General features: G+C 28.6%; 2 protein-coding genes across 2 annotated transcripts; both read left to right on the top strand.

Annotated features, from left to right (window-relative positions):
* Nucleotides 1-5,071: 5,071 nt before the first annotated feature.
* Nucleotides 5,072-5,831, top strand: LOC111008411 (disease resistance response protein 206). The gene has a single exon (XM_022281109.2). The coding sequence runs from the start codon at nt 5,157-5,159 to the stop codon at nt 5,724-5,726; it is 570 nt and encodes a 189-aa protein (XP_022136801.1). The 5' UTR covers nt 5,072-5,156; the 3' UTR covers nt 5,727-5,831.
* A 4,930-nt stretch (nt 5,832-10,761) lies between these two features.
* On the top strand, nt 10,762-12,115 carry LOC111008441 (disease resistance response protein 206-like). The gene has a single exon (XM_022281153.2). The coding sequence runs from the start codon at nt 10,867-10,869 to the stop codon at nt 11,437-11,439; it is 573 nt and encodes a 190-aa protein (XP_022136845.1). The 5' UTR covers nt 10,762-10,866; the 3' UTR covers nt 11,440-12,115.
* Nucleotides 12,116-12,920: the final 805 nt, after the last annotated feature.

Genomic DNA, 12,920 nt, shown 5'->3' with positions numbered 1-12,920 from the left:
ATCATTTATGTGTGTATATATCGATATTTAATATATCTTGTTCAATTATGTAACTAAAGACTAAATTGCATTAGAAAATATCAGTACAACATAATCAAGCAACATTGAACTTTAATTTACAAATTCAAATAATTTTCATGTGTGTATACATGATTTTGTTCTGACGTTTTCATCGCAACGACATTTCCATAAGTATATTACTTATATATTTAGATATGATGGTAAAAAATTATCAATTATAGGTTGATTATCTACAATTAAAGTCTTATTTACTAATTCAAAAAATTTGCATCAATATCCACAATTTTCGTGATTCTTCCCCAAATATCAGTCGATATCGACATATCCATAAAAGCGAGACCTCTACATTTCCATCGACATCGACATCGATATTTCAAACCTTAATCTTACTACCATTTTGAATGATAGAGACTAAATTGATACAAATTTAAAAAAAAATTATTTTAGTCGAGCATTTTTTTTAAAAACGTGGCCAAAGGGATGGAAAGAGAACGGTGTTGTGGGACCTACGTACCAACCATTTCTAAGTCAAATCCAAGCCCCAACAAATATATAGACATCATTTTCTTAATATAGTTATTAACTAAATTATTTCAAGACATATCTGAGATAATTTGCATCCACCTATGAGATTTATGATTTTTTCATGAACTAATATAATATTAAAAAATGTTAATATCATTTTCAACTATTTAAAACATGTTCAACTTATTTCACGATAATTAGCATCTATTTTTAATTAAGGGATTATAAATTTGAATTCCTCAACCCTTTTTTTTTGTTATAATAAAAGAAATTATTTAAAACTTATTTAGATCATATTGTGTGAAAAAGTAGTTTTTGATGTTAGAGAACCAATCGGATGAATCTTTTGAAAAACCAATTTTTTTTAGAGAAAAAAAAATCAATATCTTATATTTATGCATGCTTTCCTCGATATTTTTAAAGCTAACTATTTGTATATAATTATCAATTATCTTTTTTGAGTATAATTTAGTTCAGATGTGATATATTTTGAAATAAACATTGTAAAAGGAATAAATGAAAACGAAATATAAAGAGCGAGAATATTTTTATAATTCGATCTTTAATTCACCTATGAGCATTTTTATAATTCGATCTTTAATATATTTAAAAAATATATAGAATATTTTAATTTTTTTCAATTATATCATTTCTTTTAAGGTTTTTTTCTTTTATTTTTTTATTTTTACTAACTGACCCAAAAATTTAAGCCCAAATAAAATTTGATTTCATTTCTCAAAATAAATTGTTCTAACCTTTGAGATCAAAAATAAGCTACATAACAACAAGAGCGAGAATGAGTGAAGACGAGACATGAAGTGAGAACGAGGGTGAGTACAAACAAGAAAGAAAATAAATGGGTTAGAGAAACCTATTCCGCGTGCTTATTTTGAGAAATCAAGTCAAATTTTATTTGGGCCAAAATCTTTGGATGTGAAGAAATAATTTCTTTTAGTTATATTAAAATTGCTTGATGATTAAATCTACACGATCAAAAAATCAATTAAGCAAATAATTAATTAAAATTTAATTCATTAATTTGAAAAATTTCAATACATTTCTAACCATATTTTGTTTTTGTTTTTAGAAAATAACAATATGATATATTTACCGACTTGAATCACATCAATATCAAGGTTGAAATCTCAAGCAATGGATTAAATTATTATCAAAGAATCCTTTCCTTTCTCTTTTTGACCTACCAAAAGGAAGAAAATGAGGCATTGAGAGCTCATATTTCACCCACCCACTTAGACTATTTTTCATTTTCATTCATTATAATGAAGACTTTTAACAATTTTCAAACTTGTCTAAAGGTAACAAAACGTAACACATTGATTAGGAGAAAGCACATGCATGCATCTTGATCCCCAATTTGAATGGTTTTATTTAAAAAAAAAAAAAAGCTCTTAACTTAAAAAGCACCTACATTTCTTAATTTAAAAAAGTTTGAAATGACTTTTAAGTGGGATGTGAGATGTTTTTAACGGTAGTGAATTTTAAATAAAAAAGAACATGAATTAATATTGCATCCAAAACCTAACTAAACTAGTTAACGCATATATTATCTACCAAAAGGTTAGAGGTTCAAATATTTGTTGAAATTAAAATAAAAAAAAAATTGTATTTAGAATATTCAACTACATGCCATAAAATTTAAAGGGGACTTTTATTTCTTTAGAATAATTTTCACCATTCCAAAAAATCATATCTAAATCCACCTTTAGAATAGTGAAATTAGTTACCTTGTAACCAATTAAACCCGCTCAATTAATCCATGATGATGATGTTTGGCTAATATAGTCCAAAGTTCTTTAGAAATTTCTCCAAATACTTGAACCATTTTAAATAAAATAAAATATTTTTAAAATAATCAAACTCACTCCTCTCACTTTTTCAATGGTGGAAACTTAATCGTTATATTTAAAATATATATATATATATATATATATAGACCAAATGGTTAAAAAGAAAAGACTAAAATAATATAAGAGCTAACTTATATTTTTTTTTTAATTAAAATGTGTTATTTTAGTTTAAAACTAGGTTCCATTTGATTTTAGTTTTAGTGATTCTTTTTAAACTGGGTTTATAAAAAATACTTTGTACTTATACTTTCTTAATTTGGTATGGAGAAAAATGTTAAACGTATAATTCTTTAACAAAAAGTTAGAACTAAAAGTCTTTGAGCTATAAAATATAATTGAGTGATGGGAAATTGGAAAACAGAAGAGGCAATTAAACAAAGGTTTTGAAAATGGTTAAAAAAAAAAAAAAAAGATAGATTGAAAGCCAACTCCTTACCTACCATTATAATTTGGACAAACACAGTTTGGCCACCACACCCACCAATTGGAAAACAAAACCCTAATTTACCTACCTCTCACCAATCTTCCAATTATGATTAATAATTCAATCTTTTCTATTTAAAATAAATAAATAAAACTCTAACAAATAGAATAATTTATGACTCGTTTTGTAACGTTCGTGTTTCTGTATTTGGTAACTATTTTTGTTTCTTATTTGTCATTCTTGAATTCATGGGTGTTTGAACTATATATGTAATTCTATTTTTCTTTGTTGACTTTTTAAATAGGGCGGACTTTTTGAATAATTGAATGGATTGTTTAGCTAGAAAGCCTCTAGCAGTCCGTGTATTAATAATAATTAACTAATTAAAGTAAAACAAAAAACTAGTCAAAATGTTGAATGGCTCACACACCAACATGTAGGGATCTTTGCCTGGTGTTTTACTCATAAAAATGCAATATTCCAGCTCCAATTATTTATTAGTCTCGAACCATGGTTTTAAATATCCGTCGATACGTCAATATTTTCATCGACATATCGATGTTTTCATGGGTTCGACATCGATATGAAGGGTAAATCGATATTTTCATCATTATACAAGAAAATTGACAAAATATTAAAAAATATCAACAAAATGTCACTAATATATACATAATATTAAGATTAATTATTTTTAACTAATTTAGAAATAGAAAAATGTTAATTTGTTCATTTAAATATTTTTTACGATTTTTTTTTAATTTTTCTAACTTTTACAGAAATATCCATCAATATCGACATTTTATCGATATTTCCATGAAATTGAGACCTCAACATTTTCATCGACATCGACATTTAAAACCTTGACTCAAACTACACATTTAGTCTAATTTTTAAATTTTGATGGACTCTATTTAGTTCTTAAATTTTTAATTTTAATTCTATTAAGTATTCAGTTGATTAAAACGGTTATTAAATATTGATATGATACATTAATTTAATTGTACTAACGAATAGTAATGACTTGACACAATACAACATGAGAATAGGTTAATTAGATAAAATAAAGAGGGGTAAAAACAGCGCTGATTGGAGAAATGGTCCAAAAACCAAAACATTAATTTATCAAATAAATTTACCATGTCAAGTTGATGCGGCTACTTTTGAAATTATCAAGTGAGATAAAAAAAAAAAAAAAGTCGAGAGAAAACAACAGGGCAATATTTTTTGAAATTATTTTCAACGTAAAAAAAAAAAAAGAAAGATATATAAAGCCAAGAGATGGCATAAAGCAACATAATTTCATATATCATGATAAATAATCCATCAGTAATATATGAATTAAATTTATCTAATCTATTAGTGGTTTATTCATCATTAACAAAAATATGAGAGGAAGGGGAGGTGAGGCATGTGGATTTGATCGGCTCATTATGATAGATAAATCGATATTTCTATAATATTGAAAAAATATCGAACAAAATATCACTAATAATAGTATTTATTTAACTTATGTAGAAAGAATAAATTCTTATTTATTATTTTTATAACTTTTCCAGAAACATCCATCGCATCCATATTTTATGGATATTTCCATCAACATTTCCATAAAATTGAGACATCGACATTTCTATCAACATCAACATTAATTTAAAACTTTACGTAAAACATCCTTTTTCGACACTAATCAAAATTTCTAACTAGTACTGAAAAAATTTTAAAAGCACTCATGATCAAACTTATAAAACATTGAATCCAAGAGCCAAATGCACCCCAAATGCTCTACTTAAAGTCAAGGCTTAATTGCTTGAGCTCTAAAAGAAACAGAACAAAGTAAATAAATAAATAAATAAAATACCCTTTTGAAGTTAAAATCATGGAAGTGATGACAAGTAGAGAGAAGTAGGTGTGAGTGATCTCCCAAAAGCTCCAATCAAGAAGAAAAGTCCAATAAGCAAACTCCTTTCATCTTTTACATCCTAACTTTTTTATATATATATAATATTTTCAAATATAAAAATTAAAATTTAATTTCAATTGTATTATATAATATTTTTAATTTAAAGATAAGAAATAATTAAAAACAATAATACTTGACCATTACTAAAATTTAGTGGTAGTTCGTGAGAGATAGATACTACAGATCAATATCTAAGTATTGTTTGGACAATTGACTTCTCTCATTTCTTCGCTACCTTGTTTTATGTTGCCTATATAAAGTGATGAAAGCACCCAGCAAAATTCACTCAACTTCAGTGGAAATCTTTCTAAAAGATCCCTTTTGAACCAATCACACACACAGCTGATTGGAGAGTGCTGTAATGGCTTCATTTGCAAAAGAATGCATTATTCTTCTAGCTTTCTTCTTCTTCTTCTCTTCTTCTTCCTCAGCCTTCCCTCGGGGAAAGAGACAAAAACCTCAGCCTTGTAAAGAGTTAGTTCTTTACTTTCATGACATTCTCTACAACGGGAAGAATGCAGGCAATGCCACTTCAGCCATAGTTGCAGCTCCACAAGGTTCAAACTTAACCATTTTGGCACCCCAATTTCACTTTGGAAACATAGTTGTGTTTGACGATCCCATCACTTTGGACGATAATCTCCACTCGAACCCCGTCGGTCGGGCTCAAGGGCTTTACATTTACGACACTAAGAACACCTACACTGCATGGCTAGGCTTCTCGTTCTCGTTCAACTCTACGGCCCATAAAGGCACCATCAACTTCATGGGAGCTGACCCCATCTTGGTCAAGACCAGAGACATTTCCGTTGTTGGTGGCACCGGTGACTTTTTCATGCACCGCGGTGTCGCTACCATCATGACTGATGCTTTTGAAGGAGAAGTCTATTTTCGACTCCGAGTTGACATCAAGTTCTACGAGTGTTGGTGACTCTTGATTTGGTTGACATATCAACTTTGTTTTTCGTTTTGGACATTGATGAATGGTCGACCATACGTAAATGATTGGTCAAATAAAAGTTTTTTTCTTAGTCTTTGATGTTTTTACTCTAAATTATTGAGAAGTGTGTTGAAGGTTGATCTTACAGATGTTAATTCATCCCAGAGTAAAGGCTTAAAAAGAGTTTGAATACATTTTTTATAACGATCAAAATAACAACTTTTTATGTTACTTTATAAACATTACCTAATTATTTTACATGTTTTAATAATTTACTTATAATTATTATATATGTGAAAATGGCCTCATAATTTAACGAGGAAAAAAAGGCAAACTTTTTCATGTAAATTAAGTTAATTGGGATTATTATATAATTCATTATGGATCTTTTCTTGCACTTTATTGAGTGGACAGAACACTCAAACTTAGGAGAAATATGAAGTCAGTCTCATTTTTTTAAGCTAAAGATTCTTCCAAACCAAAATGCATATACTTGTTTGATTTTATTGAGTATTTAAATGTACAGCATAGATAGAAAAAATAATTAAACAAGGTATTAGAGAGAAACTATTTTAGTGCAACTATAGGTTATGTCTAATTTTTGTTATTCTTTACTAATAATAAGGTTGTTTAAGAAGTAAGCTTTAATCATAAAGATACGACAATGCATAAAACTTTTAAAAGTACCAAAGATTAAAAATATAATTACTATAGTCAAAGCGAGCATAGCTCAACGGTAATTGAGATACACCTCCAGTTAAAATATATTTGACTGTTAGGGAAGATTGAATCTTTTACCTTAACATTTATAATGTTATATTCTTTATTAAAAAAAAATAGTTAAAAAGAAGTATATAGGCCAAATGAGAGAAACTAGTGTAAGGAGAAAATAGTTAGACATATATATTTGTTACAAGGAAAATACAGCAGAGTACTAAATATAAATGGGCCTTTCTAATATGATTTTTATCCAGCCCATTTATGCATCCCAATCCTTTTTTTTTTTTTTAAGTTAGGTTAGTAAATGGTATAGTTTTATAAATTTAGTTTTTTTTTTCAAAGGAAAATATGTGGAGACGGAGGGAGAAACTCACAACTTATTGATTGGTGATATGTGTCGAGTATGGTTGAGCTATGCTCGCTTTGATTTTATAAATTTTAGTTGTTCTTGATCATATATATTTAATACATATAAATATAAAAGTAAAAAAAAGCCAATTCAAAATGATCCGTGAGGGTGGAACAGGTAATTTTAATAAAATAAGTATAATTTTTATTTATGAAAGCTTCGTAATTCTTTAGTAGTATGTATATATATTTTATTCGCTTGTAAATTCATGCAACACTTTCTATGTACTATTCATAATGTAAATAATGGATTTTCAAGCTTACTCGGATTCTATACATTAGACACTTTAAAAGATATAAAGATTAAAAAAAATATAAATTTTTATAGATAATTTCACGTAAATAATGATTAGTAAAAATATAATCAATAACCATAAATAGGAAACATATTAAATGAATAATAAGAGCTAATTATGTCTCACATATAAATTTTTTTAAAAAGGATAAAAAAAACATTCTTGGGTACAATAAAAAGATCAACCCCTAAAATATTAAAAGAAAACTATTAAATAGCAGAATCTAACTAAACTAATTAAGGTATCTACTTTCAATAAAAGGAACTTCAACCCGCATGTTATAATAAAAAAAAGGTATTAAATGACATAAAAATAAAATTTAACAGATTTAAGATAAATTTTGAATATGAATCTAACTCCTAATTCATAGGTTAAATATTAGTTAAAATAATTTTTAACCTTCAAAGATAAACTTTAAGGTAGTTACTTAGGACCCGTTTGCTAAACTTCTTGTTTAATTTTTTTCATTTTCGATTTTATTTAAGAAACTCATATATTTGACAACTATTTATATTTATTATTTTTCATTTTTTAGAAACATTATCAAAATTGTATAAAAATTTTACGGTAAATTGCATAAAGTATCATACTTATTGCAATTACACCCTCGAACTTTCAGTTGTAAAAATTGAACCCATCAATTTCAATTTTAAAAAATGAAACAAAATTATCTCATAAATGAAAAAATAAAATTTATTTTTACTTTCTCTGCTTCCTCTCTCTAGAAAATTGGTTGGTTTCTTCTTTTTGTCTCTGCCATCTCTATCAGCCTTCACCACCTATCCCTCAACGACGACAGCAAGAGAGCGTAAGCCTTAGTTCCTCCGTTTTGAAAAAGCCCTCAGTTTCTCAATCGAAGAGAGCGTAAACCCTAGCTCCTCTTGATTGATTCTCTCAATACAAGAAAAAAAAAGTTTATGTAACCCATGTTCTGGGGGGCCATGCATGGTGACGATGGTGAGAGAATTTTGGTTAACGGCATGCTGGAATTTGGATCTTGGAGAATTTGTTGGGGGAATTGGGAAGGTAAGGAAGGACGAAGGAGAAACCACGAGTTCTCTTGGAGAGATAGTAGTGAGGAAAATCCAAGAAGAGAGAGTAGAAAAAAGAAAAGAGAATAAAAATAAATTTTTTTTTTAAATTAAGAGTTTAATTTTTTAAAATTGAAAGTTTAGGGTGCAATTCTTTTTCCCTTATTAAAGTTCGAGGACTTAATTTTTACGTTTGAAAGTTTATGAGTGCAATTTATGAAACATGTGAAAGTGGAGATCGAACTCACAACCTCTTGGTTAGAGAAATATGTCAATTACCGTTAAACTATGCTCGCTTTGACTCTGTCTATTATATTTTGAAATTTAGTTAAATGTATTATTTTAATGGGTAAAAAATAATTAGTCAAAGATATAGCTGGTTATCAATGCTTATGTATCTATTTAGTTTATTTTTCTCTCGTGTTTCTAAATTAAAGAATCATATATGAGTTTCAATTGAAAAAAAAAAGAGAGATTCATATATGATGAGTATTTAATTAACTTTTAAAAATTTGCATATAGTATATTTTTACCTGTCCTATTTTATTCTCTAATTATAGTTAGATTAGGCTTGAGATTGAAGCATGTGAACTTTTTTTAAGAGTTAAAAATGTCCCTCCCTTTTGGTGTTTTTGCATTTATTTTATATATATATATATATATATATATTTTTTTTTTTTTTTGCTTTTTTTCTTTTACTGTTTTCTTTTAGCATTTTTTTTACTAATCCATTTGCAATCAATTACATTTGCAATTCTATATGATTACCTTATATATTGAAAATATTAGCTTAACACGATAGATATCTCACATGTATTATGCTAAAATAAATAGATAAATATAAGTGTAACAATTATCATTATTTCAATTCTTCTAGAAAATTATATGTTGCCCAATTCTTCCTTAGTAGAGCACTTAGCTTTAGTGTTTATGACATGACTAACATTATTAACCTAATCTATCACAAGATACCTTCCGCTAAATGTGAGACTTTTGACTTCGTTGATCGATTCTCCTACCACCCACCATCATTCGGGATTGACTTTCATAAATATTATCTCGACGAAATATATATATTTTGAATTATATTATAATAGGTTAGGTAATTAAAACAATAGGTTATTTCTTTGTATATGTTCATATTTATGACCTATATGAGGATTAAAACTAAATTTATTTCATTACGAACTACTCACACAATTAATTCCATCCATTATTCATTATTATTGGATTAATTTTAATGAAATACAAGAACAACAAAGTCTTAGTTTTTGAAAATCAACCTATTAATAATGGTAGGATAAAACTTAGATGCTTATCGATGAGTAGGTATCTTCATACCTACCCCATAAAATAATAAAAATGATTAACAGTTATTTATTTTATTTTCTCTCTCGTCTTAAATGCATTAAATTCTTTTAGTTTGTCAATTTTATTATAGTAACACGTAGGAGGTACCCAATTTTAGATGAGAAACACAAAATTGAAATGGTGCAGGATTGTCATCATCCTCAACTTTCTTAATCTCATTACTGAAATGGATGTGATGATGAAATAATGTTAAAATTCCAAATTGAATCAAATAAAATAGGCTTCAAACTTACGATTTTAGTACAAACTTACCATTTGGTGGTATATATATAGCGAATTAATTAGGTTCTATGGAGTATACAAATAAAAATAAAATAAACAAGACACTTGTCTAGAATCATCATCGTCCTGCTTTCAACATTTTTTTAATGAAGTTCGTACAATTTTAGCATTCAATTATTCATAAAAATCATCTTATTTTTCAGAATATTACAAACTACCAATTATTATTATTTTTTTTTTCCCAAACTACCCGCAATCCTCACACACATGAATTAGGTGAATAAAATAGTTTAGGGTTATAATAATGTAATGAGGACTTTAAATTGGGTGAGAGGGTTTGTAGGACTTCTAAATCGAGCTTTAGCTATCAAAGCGAGTGCAGCTCAACGGTAATTGATATATATCTTCAATATCTTTGGTGAAGAGTTATTTAGGGTGAGCTGATCAATTATTCATTCAATGTGTATTTAGTTAGTAATATATTTGTAAACCAGTAGTAATTACAAACTAAATTTTAGTTTAATCTAAATTTATATTAATTAGTTTATTATCATTTTTTATAATTTGGAATATATTACATTTTACATGTTTTAATTTTAACAAACATAAAATGAGTTTAAGTAATATATTTACATTTTCAAAATTTCTATTGTTTGGATCACAAAATTCGAAAACAGTGAAGCTTAAGTTTATCTATTGGAAAGAAAATGATATATTAACAAAGTTTGATAACATGTGATTTCGTGTTATGATACCATATTAAATTACCACTTAACTCAAACGCTTAATTTGATAGATAAAGAATGACGTAGAGTGAATAGTCCGTACAATTACAAAGAATATAATATTTGATAATAAAAAGTATTTGCTAGAAAATAACAAAATCATTAGGAAATGAAAAACGTCCCAGAAAGTACGAGAATAAATAGCATCCTATTAATAAGTTACGACAAATTTACAACTCTGGTGAACAGTGCCATTCCCATTCCTTCTATATAAAGCCATGCAAAGAAAGAGGGAACCAATTAATTCTACCTCATTAGAAAAAACCAAAAATATCCCTTTTTGAAGTGTGTTTTCAATATGGCTTCCTCAACAAAAAGTTGCACTATTTTTATAATTCCAATAGCTTTCTTGTTCTTGTTTGCTTCTTCTTCTTCCTCCTCAGCCCAACAAAAACCTCAGCCTTGCAAACAGTTACTTCTTTACTTTCATGACTTCAGATTCAATGGAAGCAACGCACAGAATGCCACTTCGGCCATAGTTGCAGCCCCACAAGGCGCAAACTTGACCACTTTGGCTACTCCCCAATTTCACTTTGGAGACGTAGTTGTTTTTGACGACCCCATCACTTCGGACAACAATCTCTATTCCGAACTCGTAGGACGCGCTCAAGGGCTTTACATTTACGACGACAAAAGCGCCTTCAGCGCATGGTTCGGCTTCACATTCAATCTCAACTCTACTGCCTATCAAGGCACCATCAGCTTGGTCGGAGCGGACTTGGCCCAGCTGATGGCCAGAGACATTTCGGTCATTGGCGGTACTGGAGACTTCTTCATGCACCGCGGCATCGCTACCATCTTCACTGATGCCTTGGAAGGACAGGTCTATTTCCGACTTCGATTTGACATCAAATTCTACGAGTGTTGGTGATTCGAACAATATGCTTGCCTAAGTACCAATTAATCATGAGTACGTAGATCATCCTATTAAACTTTTGAGCCACACAGCTCAAAAATACACGTTAGAAGTTAGATCGGTATGCAGGCAAGTATTTTTCGTGGTGATTCAGAAGCTGTTTTTCGAACCCCATCAAACTTTAATTAGCTCAGTAAATGATTGGTCAATAAAATTTATCAAAGATCTTGATGATCTTTGATGAGAGTTGTGGTTGGTTTCTTAGGTTCCTTTGGTTGTATATGTCTGTGGTTTGTATGTATTGATGCGTATTTGTTGTATTTACATAGAAATGTCTTTAATTTATATGAGAATAAATTGTGTGTATTTGGTTTTCGTTTTTCTGAAATTATTTTCTACATTTTATATATATATAATTTTAAATTAATATTTATTAGGGTAAAATACATTTTTGGTCCCTGAGTTTGAATTAAGTGTCTAGTTGGTCCTGAAGTTTCAAAATGAACATTTTTGGTCTCTGAGATTTGAGGTAGGTGTCTAATTGGTCCCTCAAATTTCAAAATGAACACTTTTAGTCCTTGAGGTTTGAAGTATGGTCCCTGAAGTTTTAAAATAAACAAGTCATTTGAGAAATAGTTCTAAATAGTCCCTGATTTTTTTTACTGTTAATTAACTAATATTATAACGACGTGGCAAATTGCAATTAAATTGTTTATTGTAGCTGCTGATGTGACAAATTATATTAATTAAATGACATATGACCGGTATGAATGGCGGACGGTGGCGGCAAAGACGTGGTGGTCGCCGCAAAAGAGTAAGAGAAAGAGAGAGGAAAAGATGAAGAGAGGAAGGAGAAAGCACCATCACCTACACATATATTATTTAATTAATATAATTTGTCACATCAGCAACTATAATAAACAATTTAATTGCAATTTATCACGTCATTTTAATATTAGTTAATTAACAGTAAAAAGAAATACCATTTAAAACTATTTCTCAAACTTCAGGGATCAAAAGTGTTCATTTTAAAACTTCAGAGACCAAGTTGACACCTACTTTAAACCTCAATGATCAAAAGTGTTCATTTTGAAACATGGACCAATTAGACCCCTACCTCAAATCAAAAGTGTTCAATTTGAAACTTCAGTGACCAATTAAACACCTATCTCAAACCTCAGGAACCAAAAGTGTTCATTTTGAAACTTCAGAAACCAAATAGACACCTACCTCAGGACTAAAAGAACAAACTTTGTTTTTTCAATACAACTATTGTTATTAATTAAGGATCCATCGTTAATTTTTTGTGGGTCTACATGCGATTTTCATTATTCTTTTTAATTTTTTATCATCTTTGGTTTTATATATACGATTTTGATTAAATTTTAAATTTAATTAGTCCCTCAAGTTTGACAGTGTATACTGGATTTTTTTTAATATTGCCTTTTATTAACGGCATATCGAATTTAAATATCCTTGTTGTCCACTTTGTCCCT

This window comes from Momordica charantia, assembly GCF_013281855.1.
Source record: "Momordica charantia cultivar OHB3-1 chromosome 10 unlocalized genomic scaffold, Mcharantia_2.0 BLBB01000010.1, whole genome shotgun sequence".
Taxonomy (NCBI): Eukaryota; Viridiplantae; Streptophyta; class Magnoliopsida; order Cucurbitales; family Cucurbitaceae; genus Momordica; species Momordica charantia.
Note: the sequence above shows the minus strand (reverse complement) of the source record. Positions and strands in the feature narration are given on the sequence as shown.